Raw genomic sequence first — 23,244 nt, 5'->3', positions numbered from 1 at the left:
GTCACTCGATCGTACATAGTAACGACATTTCATTTTAATGCGAGGGGAGAGTGAAGATATAAGCATAATATACACACAAAATGGAATGTCGTTACTATGTGCGATCGTGTGACACACGGTTGGTACATGTGTTGCATTGAGTTTTTGTATATAAAGGCAAGTGTCTGTAATAAAGTTACTCAGTTGCTTTCATTCTGCCTTTGAGTCACAACCTTCTCTCGGCTCGTCACAAATAGCATCCCATCGGATGGGTGCACTGGAAAGCTGGGTTATGGCATTCACAGTGGCTGTTTCATAATGCTATAACCTCCAGCGCACCAAGACTGGAAGCTCCACGAACAGGGTGATGTCTGTTCAGTCTATAATTGCACATAATTCTCCACCATGCCAGCATGAAAAGTGATGCAGATACCTTTCACCAGCTACTACAGGAGACCTGGAGGGAGTGTTGTCATGTAGTAAATTTTTCCTCTAATTTCCATGCCACTTGAATTCTGTTATTTCTATTTTTCATTTAGAATTATTAATTTTTATTAAGTTCTGATGAAGATGTAAATAATGAATTAACATTACAAACTTTTAATAACAAGTGTACGTGTGTATTAATGGATTTGTGGAATACATTGAATTAATTCAATTATTTGTTGGAAAAAAAAAACTTTTAGTTTACGAATTTGCTCCCAGAACTATTTAAACTCAAACTGAGACAAAATTATTCTATTTTTCCTTGTTTCCTTTCCTCACTGGGCTGTTTTCCTTGTTTGAACCCCTGGGCTTTTAGCATCCTGCTTTTCCTACTAGGGTTGTAGCTTAGCAATTGATAATAATGATAGTAATAATAGTAATAATGATAATAATAAAAATAATGATGATGATAATAATAATAATAAGAATAAGAAAGTACTACTGTATGGATTCTAAGAACTTTACTTCTTGTGTTTGTGAAGAGACTTTTTTGCTCCAGTGGCTCTATATATATAAGATTTGGCCCCAACCTCAATATACTAGCTCTTTTTCTCTCACATATTTACAAAGAAAAGCAGGATATATCACAAATGCTATGGCTATTGTCATGAAATATACTTTAGAGATAAGAAGACAACCTGTATCTTTTTTCTAGTTTCTATCACTAACCCACCTTCCTGTATAATGTTGAAATATTCTCAACCAAAAATTTCAAAATAGAATTGATTTCAATGCTTTTAGTGGTGTGTGCTCTATTGGTTACTTAATGACTATAAAAGGGTTGAAATGTTTTACATGTGATGTGAATCAATTGGTGTGAAAATCCTAGTCGACATGGATTCTACCATGCCAGGGTAGGGAAAAATCAGGTTTGATATTTACTCGTAGGAAGAAGTGACCATTTTTGGCGAGTTTATTGCCATTTTCGATACTAATAATTTCATTGAAAATCTTTTCAAAATTTGTCTATATTGTTTCAGTGTAGAGTATAAGTATGGAAGCTATATTGTTTATTTAATTTTTATCTTTGTAATCTAGTTTAAGATGTTGAGATTTACAAAGCCATACCCTTACGACACTCGGAGCAAGTATGTTGTTGCTAATACCAGTTAGTTCCTTGGTGTCCTCTTGTTAAGTTGCACTCTTTTTGCCTCTCACATGCTTCCAGGCTGAAGGACAGGTAATGTCCTCTTTTTGTTTTAGATTTTTTAATTTTAAGCGCTACCTCTTCGTTGAGTTAGGTACTTGATACTTTTTTCTTATTCAATTTTTTTTGTAGTATTAAGGCATGATACTTTCAAATGTTATATACTCTTTCTTCCACATTGGACTCTATTAACTGTAAAAGGCAGTGTTTCTCTCTCAATATTTCAATTTGGTTAATTAAGGATTAGTTTAATAAATGAGAATAACCAACATTCAGTTATTAGAGTAAGTTTGAATTAGGTCTGATTGAGTACAGTATTGGAAAAACAGATATGTAATCGCTAAAGTGTTAGCAACCTACCTAAGCTTTTCCGGCGATTTTGGCAGCTTATAGATATATGAGCACAGTATTCAGTGTTCATTCTTTCTTGGATTTAAGATGGTATTTTACATGTTTAGGATAATAAATAATTTATGTTCAGGAAATTAGGGATGGCTACTCGGGGAAATATCATTCATGGAATTGTTTTTGTAATGTCCTTGCTTTCATTGGGTCTATAAGAACTATTAAAATACTTGTTTGATAGTTTTGTTTATTGCTAGGGGAACATAGCATTTCTTCTAATGAAGTTTATCTTAATAAAAAGTTGTAAATATTTTAATAAACTGACTCTAGTATGATGAATGAGACTAAAACTTTTCTGACCACATAATTATTTTATGTGATAGATTAAAAGGAATTTTGATGAGGTTTCTGGTTACCTCTATATGAAAAGGGTTACAAACTTAAAATTCAGGTTACTTAATAAAAGATCATTATGCTTGGGAGTGAGTGCGGTACAGACGTATATTCCGTATTAATGTTACTTTGCTTATTTTCGTACCAGTACTGTATGAGTATCGATTTCATTGAGATTGATTTAGGGATTGCACATATGGAAATTCTGGAATTAGGAGTATAATAAACCAAATTTTATGAACTTAAACTTAATAGAATATTGTTGTTTATATCTTGATAGCTTTAAACGGTAATAGATTGGTGACTATTCTCGTAAGACGGTGTAGTACTGCATTATGAAAGAATACTGTACATATTAGAAGGAAGGATGTATTTTAATACCTTGATTATAATTTGTTCATAATATTAATCTTTATTCTGGATGATATTGCCAGTAGAAGTATCACTGTAATTTGCGTCGATATTTATAGCTTAAAAAATATTCCACAGTGGTTTGAAGAAAAAACTCAACAAATTGAAAGTCTGGATGCCCAGCTGCGAAAACTTCATCTTGCCATGGAAGGTTTGGTTGCGTATCGTCGTGAATTGGCTGTTAGTACTGCATCTTTTGCCAAATCAGCAGCTATCCTCAGCAGTGTCGAAGAACACTCTGCTTTAAGTCGTGCCCTTCATCAGTTAGCAGAGTCAACTGAACGCACTCACACTATTCATCATGCACAGGTTTGTCTTCATTTTTCTATTGTTTTATAAACAAAATACTGTAGCAAGAAATTCTCTGCAAAAACATCTTAAAATCTGCCAGGAGTAATAAAGATATCTAGTTTTAATTGACTCCAAAGTTATGGGGGACTTATTTTTCCCTCTTTATATCCATCTGTCTGTATTTGTCAATGCGCCATTCACGCTGACCATGTTTGCAAGGGATTAATAATATGCCCTCCAAAATATGATTCAACTGATCAGCTTTTACTGAAACTTTATCTGGAACATTTTGTTCTTTAGCAAATCATAAAATATGTCCCGCCATTCACGTATGGATTCAAGGTTGCATTAGAGCCCTTATTTTAGCTAGTGGAAGTGTGTGAGCATCCAATTTACCAACTCAGTCATGTACCTCACAATTTATTTGCCTAAAAGAGTGGCTAGGATTGAAGGAAGGCGAGTTTTTTAAGCAGGAAGCTCTAAAGTAAATGCAAAAATTGAGGCTTAATGAGAGGATTTCTTAATCTAAGATATGCTCTGCATCATCAGGACCTTTACTGAATGGCACACTTACCTCTAGATCTAGATCTGACTCGAAGTCAGGTTAGGGTTAGAAAAAGGTCAGATTAGTTCAAGATTACTGCCTTTAATTATAGATCCACTGGCCTTTTGAGGTTTCACAAAAGAAACTATAGATGTTAAGAGCTTTTAAAGCTTATTGCTATCAAAACTTGAATTTTTAAGTTCTGTATTGGAGTTTGGGGCTGGTAGGTCATTATCGTCGTCATCCCCACCCTGGATTTCACCCTGAACTAAAAGTAAGTTTTATTTTGTGCTTTGAACTTTCAATCTAGTTGGCAATCATAGTAACATACTTTTTCATAGTAAAAACAGAGTGGCCTTTGCTCTCTGTATAATGGTTATTTAAATCGCAATTCTGGCCCAGACACGAAACAAAGAGAATGCGTGTCATGATTGCCCAGAGAAACAATTTCTTTGAACAATCTACTCAGTAATTACTAACAAATCCAGATGTCATCTATAAACGCACTAAAAACCCTAAGTTAAACAATCTCAAGTTTGAGGCTGTTGTCAAGCTGAAGGCAACACAGACTGAGAGATTAAAGTTGTGTGCATCAGTTCATGCCATTAATCGCCTAGATGTTTAATTTCTTTACTAGAGGTATAAGTCTATTGAAAGGATAAAAAATGGGAAGTTTTTGGTTTTCGGGGTCAATATCGATAAAACAAGCTTGCAATATGGATATCAGACTGAGCTTAAAACCTGGCAGTATTGTAAACAATTCCACAGTGTAACCAGACTGCAGGAAAAAGATGCATCTGTCTTATTTAATTGAGGATTTTTTTCTTAGTTTAAAGCTAGTTCTATTAATATTTTAGGGGGTAAAAGTTTTAACTTGTACGTTTGGAAATTTGCTGGGATTTTCTTTTACTATAACCCTTTTACCCCCAAGCTATTTGGAACTTTCCAACCCAGGGTTTTTTTTTAAGCACATTTTGCAATATATATTTTTTTAAATTGCTCTAAGAGCCTTAATTTTCATCATAGAGAGGTCAGGTTGGTCTCATTCTTTTGGAAAATGACTTAAGTTTCTCATAAAGTTATCAAAAATTTGCACAAAAAAATGTAAATAGCAGTATTTTGCAAGGACTTCCCAGTACGTCCATGGGGGTAAAGTGATGAGTTTTGTGAAACGTACCAGTACGTCCATTGGGGGTAAAAGGGGTACCAGCTACTTTTAAATTGTAAAGTTTGCTTAGTATGGAATTATTTTTTTTTATGGTGGTAACTATTTAGATTTTATTACATTCTTACTTATCACTTTATTTAGCGGTTGAGTAATTACCTAATTTTTTGTTAAGGGTATTGAAACTTGGATCCAATCAAAGGGCTTTTAATGTCACTGTTACGCCATTGACTGTCCGATGCTTTCACAGGCTGATGCAGACTTTTACTACTTGAGTGAGATTACCAGAGACTATATCCAGTTGATTGGTGCTGTCAAGGCAAGTTAGAACTGTGGTTTTTTCATGCAAATACTATTCCATTTTATGTATATTTTGCTTTGATTTTTTTTTTAAATCTTAATTTTAAACTTTGCACTTTTATATTTCATCTTGAAAATCTTGTATAAATTGTACTAGAAATACTAATCACATTTATAAGGTTATTATCCATTTCATCGAATTGCAGGATGTGTTTCACGAACGTGTCAAGACATTCCAAACTTGGCAACATGCTCAGAGTATGTTGGCCAAGAAAAGAGAAGCTAAAGCCAAAGCCGAGTTGGCAGGACGAATGGACAAAGTTCAACAAGCCCAGGAGGAAGTGGCAGAGGTAAGCAGTAAATAAATAGTGGAATTGACCCGTCCAACCTTATCTTTCATTTTAAGAGTGGTTAAAATTTAAAGGTGTTTAGAAATACGTACTATTATTATTATTACTATTATTAAATGCTAATCTACAGCCCTAGTTGGAAAAGCAGGATGCTATAAGCCCAGTGGCCCCAACAGGGAAAATAGCCCAGTGAGGAGAGGAAACAAGGAAATATTAAGTATTTTAAAGAATAGCAACATAAGAATAAATATTTCCTATATAAACTATAAAAACTTTAACAAAACAAGAAGAGAAAGTAGATAGAATAGTGTGCCCGATTGTACCCTCAAGCAAGAGAACTATATTTACCCCCCCCCCACTTTTGATTTAACCTGTGATAAGATGATGGCCAAGCTTGTAAGTAAACGGAAAACATTACCAAACAAAGCATGATGCAAACGATTGAGTTTACTACAAGCAAGGGCCATTTCAATACAAACTGAATACTGTACAGCGCCAGTAAATATTAGCAAATAATCTGGGAACTACTGCTACTGCTGTACCTATATTTATGTCAAAGAATATCATAAAATGATGTTTACAAGGTTAATTTATTTTTAAATCAATAAGTAGATTAATACTGTATAAATATTGTATATATCTTTGCATAAAACAACCTTTAGAGTGAACAAGGTAAAAATTGAAGACAAAGTTTAATTATCTCATCTGTACAGTAATATAAAACAACCGCCGAATCATAAAACCAGCCGTGAAGGCTTATGAACTAGGTTTTGGCTATCTAGAGATGTTATTACAAATTCATTTTTACCTAATGTACGGTATGCTTAGACATGAAGGAATGGCGAGTGATTGTGACGCAGTTCCGGTAGGCCCTGCTGCTTCCTCCGGTGCCTTGGATGACTGCGGAGGTAGCAGCAGTAGGGGATTCAGCGTTATGAAGCTTCATCTGTGGTGGATAACAGGGGAGGGGGGGCTGTGGCACCCTAGCAGTACCAGCGGAACTCAGTTGAGTCCTTTGTCTGGCTGGGAGGAATGTAGAGGGGAGAGGTCCCCTGTTTTTGTTTCATTTGTTTGATGTCAGCTACCCCCAAAATTGGGAGAAGTACCTTGGTATATGTATGTATGGTGTGCTCAGACATACAGAATAAACGAAATAAAACTTTTTCAATATCAAATTTTCCCTACATTAGATGCCAAAATGGGAAATCATTTTGTTTGCTTCTTTTTCATTGCCTATCATAGTGAACGAACGAATGAATAAACGCATTTAAGCATCCAAGTGATAAATAACTAAACTTATAACTTTTAGTAAACTGTATGAAAACTGTTATTGAATATAACATTGTTTGAATGAAGTTGGGAATTTAATGAAGAATTGTTATTTATATATGCCCATATCTTTGATAGCTGTAGCTTGAATTGGCGGACAACGTTTACTTGTTCTCAGCTGGACTCGTTTATGTAATTTTCAAACTTTTTTTGAAGCATCTTATAATAAGTATTGCACAAATATTGATACTGTATATTATAAAATATCATAGGTTGCATATAGTTTACTAGAAGGTATTAATGTCATTAGTTATCACTTGGATGTGTAAATATGTTAGTTTGTTCATTGTATTTGGCGATGGAAGTAGCAAAACAATGGTTCTCTATTTTGGTATAAGTAGGAAAACATGATAAAGAAAAGGATTTATTTTGTTAATTCTGAATTTCTAATGAAACAGTAAGTAAAACATTTGTAATATCATCTTTACATATATTAAGAATGCTACTGTACTTGTTATTTATGTCTGCATATCCTCGAGTGAGGTTGCTTGAAATCAGCTGATGAGCAGTGTTTGTTTACATGTTCTCGGTAGGCTCGCAAAGAAAACGGTTGGTGTCATTTATATAGAATTATTCCCTGAATAGGGTATTTATTATGATGTGCCAATAATAAGGGTAGAAGAGACTCTCTAGCTATGGTAAGCAGCTCTTCTAGGAGAAGGCCACTCCAAAATCAAACCATTGTTCTCTAGTCTTGGGTAGTTTCATAGCCTCTGTATCATGGTCTTCCACTGTCGTAGGTTAGAGTTCCCTTGCTTGAGGGTACACCTGCGCACACTATTCTATCTAATTTCTCTTCCTCTTGTTTTGTTAAAGTATTTATTGTTTATTTAGGAAATATTTAAGTGTTGTTACTGCTCTTGAAATATTTTATTTTTCATTGTTTCCTTTCCTCACTGGGCTATTTTCCCTGTTGGGGCCCCTGGGCTTATAGCACCCTGCTTTTCCAACTAGGGTTGTAGCTTAGCAATTAATAATAATAAAATGATAATAAATACATATAAGTAACAAGTGTAAATATCGCAGATTCTTACAGTAACTCTAGTTATCTGGCTCAAGTCTGTTATATCCGAGGTCCGTTGTAACAGCATCCGTTGTTGCGAAGTTCTGCTGTACTGTAATTTATCATTTCAATAACCAGCAATTGATATTCATTCATACACACAAATTGAGTTTTTATTTTTAACTAATGCCATCGCTGCTTTGTGGGGTGAGAATGAGGGACTAATCGTGGGCTAGTAAAATTCCATGAAAAAGTCTTGTCTTTACTCTTTCATGTCATGAAGGCTTTCTTTTGAAGTAGAAAGCATGATTCCAGTATTGAGTAATCAAAATACTTTAAGAAAATTATTTTTTGCTTGAGTATCAGGAGGGAAATCCATTCAGAAAATGAATTTTTAGAAAGGTCTCTTTGTCGTCAGTTTAGCCAAAAATTCAACTTATATCAATAGAGAGATTTTTGCCATAGTAAATAAATAAAGAATGAACCTTTTGGCTGAAATATTGGATCTATATGTTCAACCGCTAATATGGTCTTGTCTAAGCAATCATGGTGTCAGATGCTTATTGAAGCAGCATTAATTAATCCTTTTATATCAAAGAATGATAAAGCAAGTCAAGAAATGTTACATTTTTGTGAACCAGAAACAGCAGTAAAATGGGAAAAATAAAATGCTAAAGGTTTAAGGAAGGGACTCCATATTTTCACTGAATTTAGGGATGAGCTAAGAGAGAATTATTCCATGCCTCATGAATGTGCTTGCTTATTTTAGCAATTTTAGAAAGATCTGTTAAGAAGAAACTGTCATATGCAAGTTAGTGAGCAGAAATCCAAAAAGGTAAGACATATTGTTGCTCTTGCAATGGTTTGGGAATAACTGGCTAGCATGGGCAATCTGAATGTAGGAACCATTGTTAAATTTAAAAGCCTTAATTTCAAAAGATCCTTTGCATTTTATTTTGAATTTTATATGAAGACTGATACACAACACCGGGATAAGTTTTTAAGGGTGTGAAAGTATTAAATGCTGGTGCCCAATGTTTACACAATTGTTCAATTACAAAAAGTTAACATAAATGACTTGCATAATCAGTAACAAAAAGAGCTGCAATAGGTGAAAAAAAACTTCTAAATTCCACTTCTAAGTAGATTAATGTTGGAGATACTTGAGGAAAACATACAAAAAGGGAGAGGGAAGGATTATCCATATTATATGTAGGACTGATTATTATTATTACTACTAGCCAAACCACAACCCTAGTTGGAAAAGCAAGATGCTATAAGCCCAAGGGCTCCAATAGGGAAAAATAGCCCAGTAAGGAAAGGAAATAAGGAAATAAATAAATGATGAGAACAAGTTAACAATAAATTATTCTAAAAAAGTGAAAACGTCAAAACAGGTATGTCCTATATAAAACTATTAACGTCAAAAACAGATATGTCATATATAAACTATAAAAAGACTCATGTCAGCCTGATCAACATAAAAACATTTGCTCCAACTTTGAACTTATGAAGTTCTACTGATTCAACTACCCGATTTGGAAGATCATTCCACAACTTGGCAACAGCTGGAATAAAATTTCTAGAATACTGTGTAGTATTGAGCCTCATGATGGAGAAGACCTGGCTTTTCTGGAGGTTTTTCTGTATTAACAAGGACTATCGCTGCATGATTTGACCGAGATATCCTTGTCCACAATAATGTGGAAATTTATGATAAATTGGTAAAATTTGAGCGGCTGTTGAACCTTATTTATGAAAAAACTTCACAAATACCTGAATGACCTGTTTTTTTCTTTTGCAGTGGGAAGTGAAAGTAGAGAGAAGTCAAGAGGAGTTTGAGCGCATTTCTCGAGACATCAAGAAAGAAGTCGATAGGTTTGATGTTGTACGTGTCAAGGACTTTAAGGACATGCTGGTGAAGTACCTTGAAGCCCTCATGACTTCACAGCAGCAGGTAATACTCTTATGACTTTTCCATTAAATGCTTACCTTAACCTTATCCAGTACCAGCCGAACTCGGTTGAGTCCCTTGTCAGGCTGGGATGAATGTAGAGAGGAGAGGTCCCCTTATCTGTTTCATTTGTGTGATGTCGGCTACCCCCCAAAATTAGGGGAAGTGCCTTGGTATATGTATGTATGTGTTAACCTTATCGATTTTTAATGGATGAATATAATTTTAGAATTATCAGATTTATCTGTTCCACTCAAATTTATGACTAAAATTTAAAAGAAATAACCATTATTGTTTGTAGGTTCAATTTTTAAGTACTCTTCCCATCTCAGCCAGTGTTTTTATATAACCCTTTCTCATTGTTTTTTGTCCTTCCTACTAGTCTTATGTCCTGTGGCTTCCATAACTAGAAATGCGAGTTACTTCATTTCCCCTTCAAATGATATTGAAGTTTGAGAACTCTCTATTTTCCAGTGTATTGATGCCACATCTTTCAGCATCTGTATTTGTAATCTAATCTTCCATTGCAATCAAACTGCAAGTCTCAGTATTTAGTACTTTTACATTTCTTCAAAATATTTAGGTGGAACCTTTGTCAAACCCTTTTTTGTGAGTGACAATAACTCCATTTCATAGAAAAATACAATTCTTGAGTGTTCTGTTGGTGACCCCTCCCCAGCCTTTATCAGGGTTTTTCAATCGGCTGACAATGCGGAAATGTTCTTTCCAAAACTTTCAGAGGGTGAGCTTGGTCCCTTCGGTGACCTTGAAGATTAGCTGGAACATTGTCTTTGCATACAGCTTTTTGAAATTTGACATAACCTGCTGATCCATGGGTTGGAAAACTGGAGTGGTGTTGGACAGTAGGATTTTCATCTTGATATTGAACTACACAACGTTTAATTCCTTCATTTGCACCTCGTGGATTATCTGAGTGTTACACTAGGAGGTTTTTTTCGCAATTCCTGCTGACATAAGCACAGAACAACAGGGTTAGACATTTTTAATGGGTTTGTGACCGGAAGTAGCTTTTTCTTCTGCAGTAATGAAAATCTTCTTGCCCATCTATCAGAACACTGATCTCGTCGCAGTTGAGCCCTTGCAGTGGCATGCAAGACTCGAAATCTACAAACGTTTTAAATTCGGAAACAAATACCTTTGCTGCCTTAACATCAGAGCTCGCAACCTCGCCATGTTGCATGACACTATCAATGCCTCTTTAACTGTTTCTTTTCCTTGGTCTGATGTACCTGGTTAATTTTTCTGGTGTCTTGGCAGTTTGCTACTAGGTCATATCACTACCAGTGAATATAAAGTATATATAGACCAAGTGTTAAAAGGGTTTTAGGTTATGAGGAATTCCACGAAGATGAAGTTAAAAGTATAATTAAATAACAAGTATATAACATTGTTATTTAGTCTATTTGATAAAACCATAATATTTATTTATTTATAAAATGAATTTAAATGTATTTTATGTTATTTATAATTAACTGGTTCGTTCAAACTAAGGATCGTTTACAAGATTGGTAAACCTAGTAGCGAATTGTCCATTGACAGGATAGCCGGTAGCAAGGTGTCTGGGAGCAAAATGTCTAGTAACGGATTGCCCTAGCACCCATTTCTTCAAAGGTCAGCAAATAGAAACATTTTGTTTTTCACAAATAATGTTCACTGGATCATTGATCCAGATGAGAAGCAAGTTTCTCACGTTGTCAAGAATAGGTGGCCATCTGTAGGCATCCCTTTCACGGCATCAATTGCTTTGATTTAGAGCATTTTAATTTATTACGCTCTTATCTATGATTACAGTATATGGGGTTGTATTTGATACTGTACATTCGCTTTAGAATCAATCAAAAGTATCAGCTACATCAAATGTAACGTTTACAGACAACAATCTACACTCTGGTACTTTGAATTTCTTCAGTAAATAATCTGGAATCCAGTATTTTAAACTGTATGGTGAGATGGTTTGTTGGGAGTAATGTAGACTGTGGAATACCAAACACAGTTGCTGGAACGTTGGCTTTATTCGGCTTAAAGTTGTGGCAAGGTGTTGGCCAAGCCGGTACAGCGTTAAGAGACTCAATGTTGCCAAGCAAACATAGAAACACCAGCAGTCACAGTTACCAATTCATAACACTATAGACCAGTATCCCATCTCCAACAATGTGTGGGAGTCGGCAATATGAACATTAGAGGTGGTTCAAAGAAATAGAAAATTTTAATAAAAAATTTTATTTCTATACTCTCATCTTGTTTCTTCTATAGAGGTTTCGTTTAATCAATACTTTCCATAAAATTTTACAATTTTGAAATTGCACCAGTCTTTCTCTTCAATAAATATATGCCCTTAAGGAAATAGAAGGTTCTAGTGGTAAGGAGCCCAGAATTTTACAATTTTTGAAATTGCACCAGTCTTTCTCTTCAATAAATATATGCCCTTAAAGAAATAGAAGGTTCTAGGGGTAAGGAGGCCAGAATTTTACCATTTTTGAAATTGCTCCAGTCTTTCTCTTCAATAAATATATGCCCTTAAGGAAATAGAAGGTTCTAGTGGTAAGGAGCCCAGAACTTGTGTGCCAGATAATATTTGTCCTTCAGTTTTGTTAAAATTATCAATACCTTTTGATACCATGAGTTCGTGGGAAGGAGGATTGATTTATATATGAACATCAGGAGAGTATAGAACTAAGAAATTTTAGTATAAAATTGTGTTTTCCTTCAAAGAATAATTAGCACATTAATCTCAGGTAGTTTCATTGAAATGATATAAATATGATTGAACTCAGTCTTATGACCCAGTATGTACTGTAAGTGTATTCAGTTAATGTGGTCATATATTAAAGTAATTGGATTGCAACAATTTAAGCAACTTGGTTTTATTTTGATAAGAAAAAGATTGTGTAGTAAGTTTATTTTTCCATAATTAAACCAAAGTGAATTTTACTATTGTACAGTAGTCCATAGTAAACAAGCTGTGTTCATTTGTCAGGTGTATAAAGCATTGTAACTTTATTTCAACAGATCATCAAAGTGTGGGAGACTTTCATGCCTGAAGCTAAAGCCATTGCATAGTGCCCTTTTATGGATTACAAAGCTGCATCTCCTGCCATGACTGTGCAACTGGTAGTTTCTCCTTTATAACTGATACTTAAGGGGAACACATTTTTCACCCATGGCTTAACTTGGGATACCTGTGATTTTAATTTGTTTCAAGCATTCCTGTTAGTTATATATATATGAATTTACTTTCTCGTAAGAATTGCAGCTTACAAACTATATACAAAATCACCCTTATTTAGTTATAACTTAGTTTTTCCTCTGTACTTTATCTCTGGTGCTCAAAGATGATAAGTGACATGAAGTTGCCAATTTTTGTGGTATGAGTATGCAAGGAAATTAATTCTATTTGTGAGGTAGATAACCATTCCATTCTTTTTCTTGCGGCAACCATTTTTATTAGGATTATATGGAAATGAAAGGTAGTGGTTGCAGTTTTATAAAGATCTGATTTTATTCATTTGAATTGCATATTTTGATCAGGAATTTTTTTTTTTTTCAAAGCAATGCTCATCACATCAACAGATTACGGTATTTAATAGAGCCTCATTTGGAAAGTAGGGAATTTATATAAAAAGGACCAGGGACCTTTTAAGCTGGTTTTTTCTTATTGGTGATCCGTGCTAAGACATTATCTAAGGTATGTAGTCCCCACTTTCTGTAACATTTGAAGTTGCTGTCGCAGTATTTACATTTTGAACATATCAGGTAGTTAAACAGTACTTCAGCCTCATAAAACTATTTGAGTAAGCCTTCATGTTATGTGCCTGAAAATTTTATAGCCATGTTATGTTGTCATTTTTGTATTTACTTGTACAACACATGAGATGATGGGGCTAGGTAAACAGAAAAGAGGTATTATTCATTGTTTCGATTACTTAATTTTATTATTGCATGTATGGTATTTATGGCTTTATTTTATGCAAGTAAAAGAAAGTTATGAATCCTTTAATTATATGCACTATTGACATTTTCTTGGAGTTTTCTGTTCTGGTAAATATCTAAAACGGATTAAAATATTAAAAACGTTAAGTTAAAATCTTGAGTGTATTGCAGCTGTGATGCAAAAGGTGCTGGAAAGTTTTATTTTTTTCATTCCAGCATTGAACAGATTAATTACATTTCATCATAGTCAGGTTTTTTAAAATAAATATGGCAAATTTTTAGTAAGTTGGTTTCAAAACCACTGTAAGTTGATTTCCAAAAGAATATTCACCTTGAAAATTAATAGCAATTGTGTCATATGAAGTTCTTTGTTTTATTTTAGTGTATGTCCAAATTAATGTAATTTATTAAACTTAGAAGCACAGCCGTGAAATTTCAACACTTTGCTCTTAAGTATAGAGTATTGTATTCCAAGTATTTTGTCAATAGTGTATGTAATGCATAGTTTAATCCAAGATTATTAAAGATAATTTATATTTGTTGTACATTGTTGAATGTTTAAAATGAATAAAGATGGATGAACTAGAGTTATTCACTAATTAATATCGCACTCTAGTGAAAAGTATATTATTTGCTAGGAAAAAGGGCAATGCTTATATTTTAAAGTTCAACCCCAGTATTAGAGCATATTTCTTAAATCTAAACTATTTTGGGCTAAGGATAACGAAACATCCTTTAGTCATTTTATTACTTTTGCACTATACATTATGTTTAATGGTTATAGAATAACATTAAAATTTACAAATGATCACTTTTGTGGCAATGTGTTTACTGTATACCCACACAACTGATGGGTAACAAAGATATGTACAGTTAGACATAAAACAAACACCCTTTTATTTCTGTAACAGGATGAAACGTCCTCATGACCAGCAGGATAAATTCCTAAATCTTCCAGTCTCTACCCATGGGAAATGGCACAGTTGGCTAGCTCCAGCATGTTGAAATCATACTAAAGTAGCACATGCAAAACTCCCTTGGTCTGAGGTTGCCTTCACTTCATGATTACACACTCCTTTTGCCACCACATCCATTTTGTAGTCACCATAATTTCAGTTCTGGAAATATCTGCTCTTGTCGCCAACAGCGGATAACACTGAATAATCTTATGACATTTATGCTGTAATAAATTTTATGAAACATAATAACATGATAATATATGTATAATATATATATGTGTATTTTTATATATATATTAACTTTCAAACCAAGCATTCATTCAGATGGCAAACTATCAGGTAATTGTCTGGGAGAATATAAGAAGACTGGTTTAGGATTAATATATTAATATAATGCTATGCCAGAACTGGGAATTTTTGTTTGACAAAAGTCTTTACTCCTGAATAGCTAAAATAAGTCTATAGTGGAGTGGTGACAGGTCCTACACAAAAAGGTACATCCATACCAATACTGTACTTTATACTATAGCAACTTCAAAATTCGGGTGTTGGTCCACAGTGGCTCAGCAGGACAGTAGCATTCAGCAACACAAAGGACTAGGAACGTAACTGACAAAGGAGTAGTTTTTTTTGTTTTTTTGTTTTGTTTTTTTTTACAGTATTTGAACAAAGTACAACATTAATGAAAGAGCCGACTTGAGAAAGTCCCGTTCATGGGAATTACACTGAAGTCAACTTGGAACTGTAGCATGTGGTTGGTTAGAGAACTGAGGCTACATACTGTATTTCCAAATTACCATAAGTAAAAATTGTCCTGCATAAGTTTAGCTTCTAAAACTGATGTACAATGGAAATTACAACCAAATAATATAGACAATTTTACAAAATCACAAGATCAATTGTTAACCACCTGGAATCTTAGTGGTGTACAACCTTATAATGAGGCTTTCCACATGCTACAGGAACCTTGCCTGTTGATAATCAGCTCTTAACTTGAAAACAGTCTTATGTTTACAGAATGCCATACATCCTGTATCAAGACTTGTTCTGGCACTGGGCTGTGGTGTCGTAACACACAATCCTGTATTTACATTACAGTACACTTTGCTGATAGGTCATGTCAGATACCAAGTCCAGCCAGCTGAGGTTTGTGTATGTTATACACACACACACACACTGCCAAAGATTTCATATGAAAGTAAATAATATATAATTTTCAATAATTCTTCTCTTCATTTACAATATTATACACATACATATATTTTGTGTTGCTATGCCAAGGTCCCTGACCAAAGCAGTCCAGGCCATAATCAGGTGTAGTTCAGTCAACAGAGTCCAAGGATCATCTCCACTAGGATTCAGGAAGGTGGTGTACATAGTCACCTGTAAAAACACTTCCCAGTTCAAGAAGCCTCATCCAGGCTTTCTTGTGGATATATGCCACAAGGAAAAGGCAGCAATAGAGGCACACAGCTTAAATGTCCTGCGATGAGTAGAATGGGATAGGTGGGAATAGAAGATCCTCCCCACATCCTCAGACTTATTGATCTCAGGTGGTAGTAACTTCATTACTACCATCAGTCTCTCTGCTACCAGTACCTTCGATACATCCCTGCTCCAAAACAGAACCTTCGCAGTCTCTTGAAGTACCTTCTGTCTGTTCTCCTCCACTTACAGCATCTTCAAATGTCTGAAAAATAATAGCTTCCATTAAACGACATATACAAATACATTTATGTATTAGAGATTATTAAATACAATAATGATGATATTACTAGCTACCAGCCAAGATACAACCCCAGTTGGAAAAAAAAATAGCATATCTCTTCCATTCCTAGTTGGAAAAGCTGGATGCCACACCATTAGGGCTCCAACTGGGAAAATGGCCCAGTGAGTTAAGGAAATAAATTATATATGAAAAGTAATGAAAAAAATTCAAGATCAATAACACTTAATATTAGAAGATAAATATCTGGAATAAAACTTATAGAATACTGTGTAGTGTTGAGCTTTATGATGGTAAGAACAACACTAATATAGGATAGTACAATCTGGTAAGATCTGAACTAAAAGAGTGACGATAACAGATTGATATCTAGATCAGGATCAAGGAATTAGAGAGACGGTAAGTTATTGTCCAACAAATCGTTGAGAGCAGCTAAATATTCAGCTAGACAATACTCAAAACAAGATAGAATGAAAGAATAAAAAAAATTACTTCTGGATAAACTGATCACCAAAATTCTTCAATTAGGCATTTTTTTGTGCAAAGGAAAAAATGGACCGGATGAGTTTCGCAAAATTAAGTATAACATCAAGAATCACACCTAAATTTCAACTAGACAGTTAAAGAAACATTATCAATGCAAAGATCTAGATGTTGAGGCAAGACTGTTCTATTTGACCTATTTACAATCACATCAAGACTTTCACTGCTCTAATTTTAGCTAAATTTCTATTAAGGGATTCAGCAACCCCAGAGATGGAATTGATACACAGGGTAGCTAGACCAAACCAAATATCGTTTAATTAAGTAATGGGCATAAATCATTAACCTGAAGAACACTACATTGGTGCCCCCCAACAACCCTTTAAAATCTATTACTTAAAAATTCAATAGTGATAAGAACAGACATAGTTATTCCCATCTATTTGATTTTGAAAACAAGAACTTCATGAATAATACAGACAAAGGCAGCACTAAAAGAGGCCAATCATGCAAACTAACCAACCACAAAGTAGGGATTTCTGTACAGCACTGGAAATTGTAATTATTGTACCACACATGTTCTAAGGCCCTTGCAAAATCCAAACTGCAAACTAGGGTACAGATCATTACCTTCTGCATACCTATTTAGACGATCTGCGTAACGTAGTTACAAATGCAAGTGTGTCTTTTTACAAACTTGCAGAAAATAGCAACTTAATAGCTAATAAATCAGCAGTCTTTATAAAATAAAAAGGAAAAATGCCATTTGAGTCTAGACCTCCATAAGCATCAAGGGACCAAAAAGCTAAACTGGTTAATTTAGCTTGAGGAAAATGTTTCTCATTACTCTGCTTAATTTCATACACATCAGCCAAAAAAGTTGCCTTTTACTTTGGACAACGAGTGACAGAGACGTCTAGGTTAAGTGAAGAGGAACTGTTAAGTCTACTCCAAAGATTTTGGATTTAACAGTAACCCCACCTTATGTTCTTGGGTTGTACCAGAAAGGGTTTCTTTTATGGTTAAATTTAATTCCATATCCGTTTAAGAATAAACTCGGAAACAGCTCTTAGCTGAGATTAGTTATTCAAAGTCAAATCTAATCTGTTATCCTTCAAAAGATGATAGGCCTTCTACTTCTCCAAATAACCACGTCGACAATCGCCACAACCTGCCCTTTCAGGTAGAGCGATGGGGAAAGGCAAGGCAAGTATGATCAGTGACTTACTGCATCTCCTACAAGCAGGGATGTTGAGCAACACATCGACAACATTCCAGACCTTACTGATTCCACTTGTAATCTATCAAACCCTGACCCCTGCTTCCTGGAAATGAGGCAACACTAGGGCTGCAGAGAAGATTTTTAGACTCCTACAGTCTACTCTTACAAATGGAATAGTCAACAGGAACTGAAGCTTGGATATACCCAAACAGCATTAGCCATATACTAGTCCATGATAGTGACCTAGCCCAACACCAGCTTCATCTTTATGTCCAGGTCATCAGTCTAAATCCTACACAGAACAAAAGTGTTTTGACATTTCCCAAAACAGTTAACTAGCCAGTTGAAGCAAAAGGGGTTACTAAGGCAACTGCTAACACCAAAATGATACCATGTGGTAAAAGGGTATGTCACGAGAAGAACAACTGTACTTGATTGAACCTTCCCAGTTTTGTGGAAGCTTCTATTTGTCATGATTTCAAAAACCTTAAGATTTAGGTGGTTTTCAGAATTAAGCATCTCGGAAAAGGATTTCCAACCTGTACTTGTTTATTTTAAACAGATAAAATATGAAGTACAATATTACTTGCTCTTTCTCAACATATTAAAGAAACAATGATGCCAGTACACACAAACAAGAGATGTTATGAAGTACAAACTGGACTCAGAATTACTGGTGGTTGTAGTTTTAGCCTTTTGGCCCTAGGCAATATGGTATTATTTCTATGTAATTTCCCTGATGTTCATATTGCTTTTTTTTCTTATTGAAGCTCTAAAAATGTCAATATCTAACCTAACTACGGGCTGCATTATTGCAAGAGCCCATACATGGCCGCAAGGGTTAGGCAATCTATGAAAAAACCTAAATTTCAGCTTTATGTGTCCATGGGAAAATACCTCTCCCTATACAAGTATTGTATCGAGTTATTCTGGATGTTAATGGCAACTATCTAGGAGTGGGTGTCATAGTGCCCCGGTCTTTCAGTTCTCTAAGTCACATTTACCACTGCTAATTGTGTTGGTTTATCCTTTCTACACAAAATTCAAATTGGATTTGTTCGTGACTTTAGGATGATTAATATTTTAATAGATGTCGTCTACTGGAATTTCTATGACTGCTGGTGAGAGTGATTAAAGCAACTTTGTGAGAGGGCCAGCACCAAAATAGTTGACGGTTTTGATTATTCAAAACAAAATGAAATAATGTTTAGAAGGGCAAAATCTATAGAAACTAGTTAATTACATTATATGAGGCTGGGAGGAACGTAGAGAGTAGAGGTCCCCATTTTTGTTTTGTTTCATTTGTTGATGTCGGCTAACCCCCAAAATTGGGGGAAGTGCCTTGGTATATATATGTATGTATGATGTTGAAATGCCACTAAAGTTATTTTTCGAGCTTTGTTGGCTTTATAGTAATAAGTTTCATAAGCTTTACAACTCTTGATTTGATTGTTTTTCTTATTAGATCTAAGTCTTTGGGCAAGCAGTGCTTTTAGCAATACTAGGCAAACTCCAGTTCTTGTGTACCAAGTCAGTAGGATTCTGATGGTGCAGTTCTGGCTGAGTAAACTGCCTCTAGCGAGCCTCTCGTAACCGTTGCAATTTTGTAATACTTTCTGCTATATACGACCACTGGATTCAGAGGCCGGACTGGTAGCAGATCCTTATATCCCTCTGTCTGCTTTAGGAAGTCCTCAATACCAACCTTTTTATTCTGTATGATTCCTTATTTCCTGTGCTCACTAGGCTATTTTTGCTGTTGGAGCCCTTGGGCTCATAGTATGTATGTTACATTTATTCGTAAATTTAGATTACTTTTTTCCGTCCTGCGTTAAAAACTAAAAATTATTTGTTTGTAAGCTTAAAATAGATTTTATAAGCCATATATTATTCAAATTTCTTTTATAAATAAAATACAGAACTGGGAATGGTTATTAAATCGTGTGGTTTAGCCTAGTGACAAGTACACTGGGGACAAGTAAATTCAACTTGATTTGTTTTTCGACTCTCCTGGAACCAATTGCCTATGTAGGGTGAGGTATTCATGTATCTGGTTTCAACTTCGAGTCAAAGACAAAGGAATTATAACATATCCATGCCTATATAGTTGCCACCAACCCTTAGTACTTACTACAGGGGGGAAGAATTTTGCAGGGGAAAAAATAGGAAATTTTCAATCTAGGGTAGACATCAAAACTTAAACAGCTCACACACAAAAAAAAAAAAAGAGAGAGAGAGAGAGAGAGAGAGAGAGAGAGAGAGAGAGAGAGAGAGAGAGAGAGAGAGGGGGGGGTATCATATAAGAATAAATATTAATAGAATTACATAACTGTAACCAACAGTATAACTTGATCTATGAATTAACATGGATGACTAATTACACATATGGCACACGGCATGTTAACCTATGCACGAGTATAAATAAATGTTGTAGTATCAAGATTACTATCACAGTATGCTTTCCCCTTGTACCAAAATCAAAGAAAATCTTTTATTACCCTAAATATAATCTTTACCTCTGGAACTGTTTCCTCCTTGGACTCTTCACAATCCCTTTGGTGAAGGCTGTTAACTTTGGGCATCTCGCTTCGACTCTCTGTGGTAAAAGTAGATTTTTAGACTTGAGAGTAGCAAAGAAACATATTTATTTTTCAACAGATACTTAAGTCATGACACACTTTAATCTCAAAGTGTGGAAGAAAACTATCAGGAAATGTTACTGACTGATATATTTAATAAGCATTATTCAAACCATAAGGCATCTTAAGAAAATAAATGCTAACATTATAAAAATGACACAAAAGGTTGGTTGGTTTGAATCTTTAAATAAAAAAGCCAATGAACTGTAATATCTAGATAATGGATGTGTGTCTGAAAGATATATAAAACTTTCCTTGGGAAGTATTTTTTAGTATCTGGTGAAGACGTTGTCAATCCCAAGAAATTCAATGATACGTGGTTTCAAAAAAATATGAAAATTAAACGCTCATTGGAAATATTCTTTTGTTCCTGATGAGAAAGCTTAATCACAAGAAATTCAATGGATAGAAGAGATACTTTAAAAAATATGTTCAGATACATAGAAGCATAGTTCAAGTCCACAATTGTATCGATACAATTCAAAAAAACAAAGCATGAAACATGTAATAAAAGAAAATTGAGACTTAAAAAATAAAAAACACTTACAATATCAAATAAATGAGAACATGCAAATTCAAAGCACTAACTAATTATAGCAAGAGTTTTTTTTTATTATAGATTTGATTATTATAAGGTACTGTACCTTCATCAGTGTCATGATGATCAGGGGTATCAGAATGGTCTGCTGTAGACGATGCTACTGATACAAAAGAACTTGGTCGAGAGGTATGAGGTGAAGTAGCAACAGGCTGAGTTACACCTGTTGTTGTAGTTGTGGTGGTTGTTGGCGTATTAGAGTTTTGACGCATGTGCAACAGACGTAGCTGCTCTTTCGAGGCCACTAACTCCTTACGCATACGTTCTCGCTCATCATCTCGTTCGGAGATAAGATTCTGTAAAAGTGTTATTCTATGGTTTTTACTCTTCCAAGCATGTTTTTAATATAAAACTATAAAAATTACAAACCTCTTAATTTAATTTCAAGATTGTTCAGGTTTTAAACTACAAACTCTTTTCCATCACTATGATGCTACGTTTAGGAATTACCAATTTATTATGTGATCTCCAACTATTCCTTATTCAAATTAATCTATAACCCTAATAGAGAACAATGATCTGACACTTCTAAGTAAAACCCTGATTAATTCAGTTGGCAAGATTTACAGGAGAATACACAACTATTTTCCAACTTTTATAAAATCCAAATTGAAAGAGAAATTTTTTTTCCCCGGTTAAGTGTAATATTACTAATGTTAATAATTTTCTTTACAATTTGTTGGTGAAAAAAATATATGCATAAGAAAGCAAAAGGAATTCCAAGACTAAGTGCCATACAATATCACAATCCTTTTATACTAAAGGGCCTCCCTGGCCCAGTGCTAGCCTTATGAGCCAAACTCCCTTAAATCTAAATCCAAAGGTAGTCACAATAACCACTTTAGCAACCAAATTTCTCCGTCCAATGCTTACTAGTAGTGATGTAAGTTGATGATGCAACGATGTTGAGATGCTCATAAGCTTGGTCATTGGTGCCTGATACAATGGTAAGTTTGAAGTTTTGTTGGCACCATCATTACTGGCCCGAGCAGCAATTATATCTCCTTCACCAATATTGAGAGCCTCATTTAATGTCTCTTGTAAACATTTGGCTTGGAACAGGGCAGCCAATACCAACTCTTTAGGCTCTTTATTCCCCACAGTGGGTTCACCTGCCATGTCCACCACATTTTCAAAATGTTCGTGCGGAATGTTTAAAATGTCTGCAATAATGTGTTGTTTTTCTTCTAATGCCTGGCGGATTTTTAAATCCTTTCGCCTTAAATGCTCTGTGTAAAAAAAGCAGAATTGATACAAGATTAATATATTTCATATATATATGCAATACTGTTTTTCAAGCATGAAAATGAAATATTAATAATTGAAACACAGACAAAACATTACTACCACTAAGAATACCATATTTAACATTCAACAAAGATCATACAGAATCTTTAAGTACTATATTTGAAGTGATGGTAAAAATATATGAATATCAAACTTATCAATATCTGTACATCTAGTGACCTAACTCTAAGTACTGATTGAACTTTACCTTATAAAAATAATGAGAAAGAATGAATTTGAAAAATAATTGATCAAGGAAAATTTTTTCATAGGTGGTACAGGCCACAGGCAAGTATAATTTACATAACGATACTATGACTTACACGAGACAAAGCTCAACAGTATTTAATTCAACAATTTACTAAATGTATTTCTTACTACCCTACATTTGTTATTTTCCTCAAGGATTTTGGAGCTTCAACAAATATTGCTCGTACAACATTACATTCAAGGTACATAAATTACTTATAGGCACTTAATTTCTATTACTGAAAACAAATGCAGAATATTCCTTTTATCCTTCAATTTACAAGGTCAACTGTACATGGGGTAATGTACTGTGTTCAACTTCTTGCTTACTAAATAATATAACTATGCTAAGTCCTAGTTAAGGTATTTGCTATTATAGTTGATATGACAAAATACAAGAAAAAATTAAAATATATAAAAAAGCACATCAGTC

At 34.4% G+C, this 23,244-nt stretch overlaps 2 protein-coding genes across 15 annotated transcripts in view; one reads left to right on the top strand and one right to left on the bottom strand.

The window, feature by feature from the left end:
* The window catches only part of LOC137618049 (sorting nexin-2-like), an 80,318-nt gene extending 66,083 nt beyond the window's left edge, over nt 1-14,235 (top strand). For all 8 annotated transcript variants that reach the window (XM_068347989.1, XM_068347987.1, XM_068347985.1 and 5 more), the window contains 5 exons: nt 2,840-3,070; nt 5,012-5,080; nt 5,268-5,411; nt 9,548-9,700; nt 12,728-14,235. In XM_068347989.1, the coding sequence (XP_068204090.1) occupies nt 2,840-3,070; nt 5,012-5,080; nt 5,268-5,411; nt 9,548-9,700; nt 12,728-12,778 (648 nt within the window). In that variant the 3' untranslated portion in view covers nt 12,779-14,235. The remainder of the gene's footprint in view (nt 1-2,839; nt 3,071-5,011; nt 5,081-5,267; nt 5,412-9,547; nt 9,701-12,727) is intronic.
* A 144-nt stretch (nt 14,236-14,379) lies between these two features.
* LOC137618050 (serine-rich adhesin for platelets-like) overlaps nt 14,380-23,244 on the bottom strand; it is an 81,965-nt gene continuing 73,100 nt past the window's right edge. For all 7 annotated transcript variants that reach the window (XM_068347991.1, XM_068347994.1, XM_068347992.1 and 4 more), the window contains 4 exons: nt 22,149-22,504; nt 21,322-21,571; nt 20,555-20,634; nt 14,380-16,297 (listed from right to left, as the gene is read on the bottom strand). In XM_068347991.1, the coding sequence (XP_068204092.1) occupies nt 16,157-16,297; nt 20,555-20,634; nt 21,322-21,571; nt 22,149-22,504 (827 nt within the window). In that variant the 3' untranslated portion in view covers nt 14,380-16,156. The remainder of the gene's footprint in view (nt 16,298-20,554; nt 20,635-21,321; nt 21,572-22,148; nt 22,505-23,244) is intronic.

This window comes from Palaemon carinicauda, chromosome 24, assembly GCF_036898095.1.
Source record: "Palaemon carinicauda isolate YSFRI2023 chromosome 24, ASM3689809v2, whole genome shotgun sequence".
Classification (NCBI taxonomy): domain Eukaryota; kingdom Metazoa; phylum Arthropoda; class Malacostraca; order Decapoda; family Palaemonidae; genus Palaemon; species Palaemon carinicauda.
This window is presented reverse-complemented; position numbering and strand designations above follow the sequence as displayed.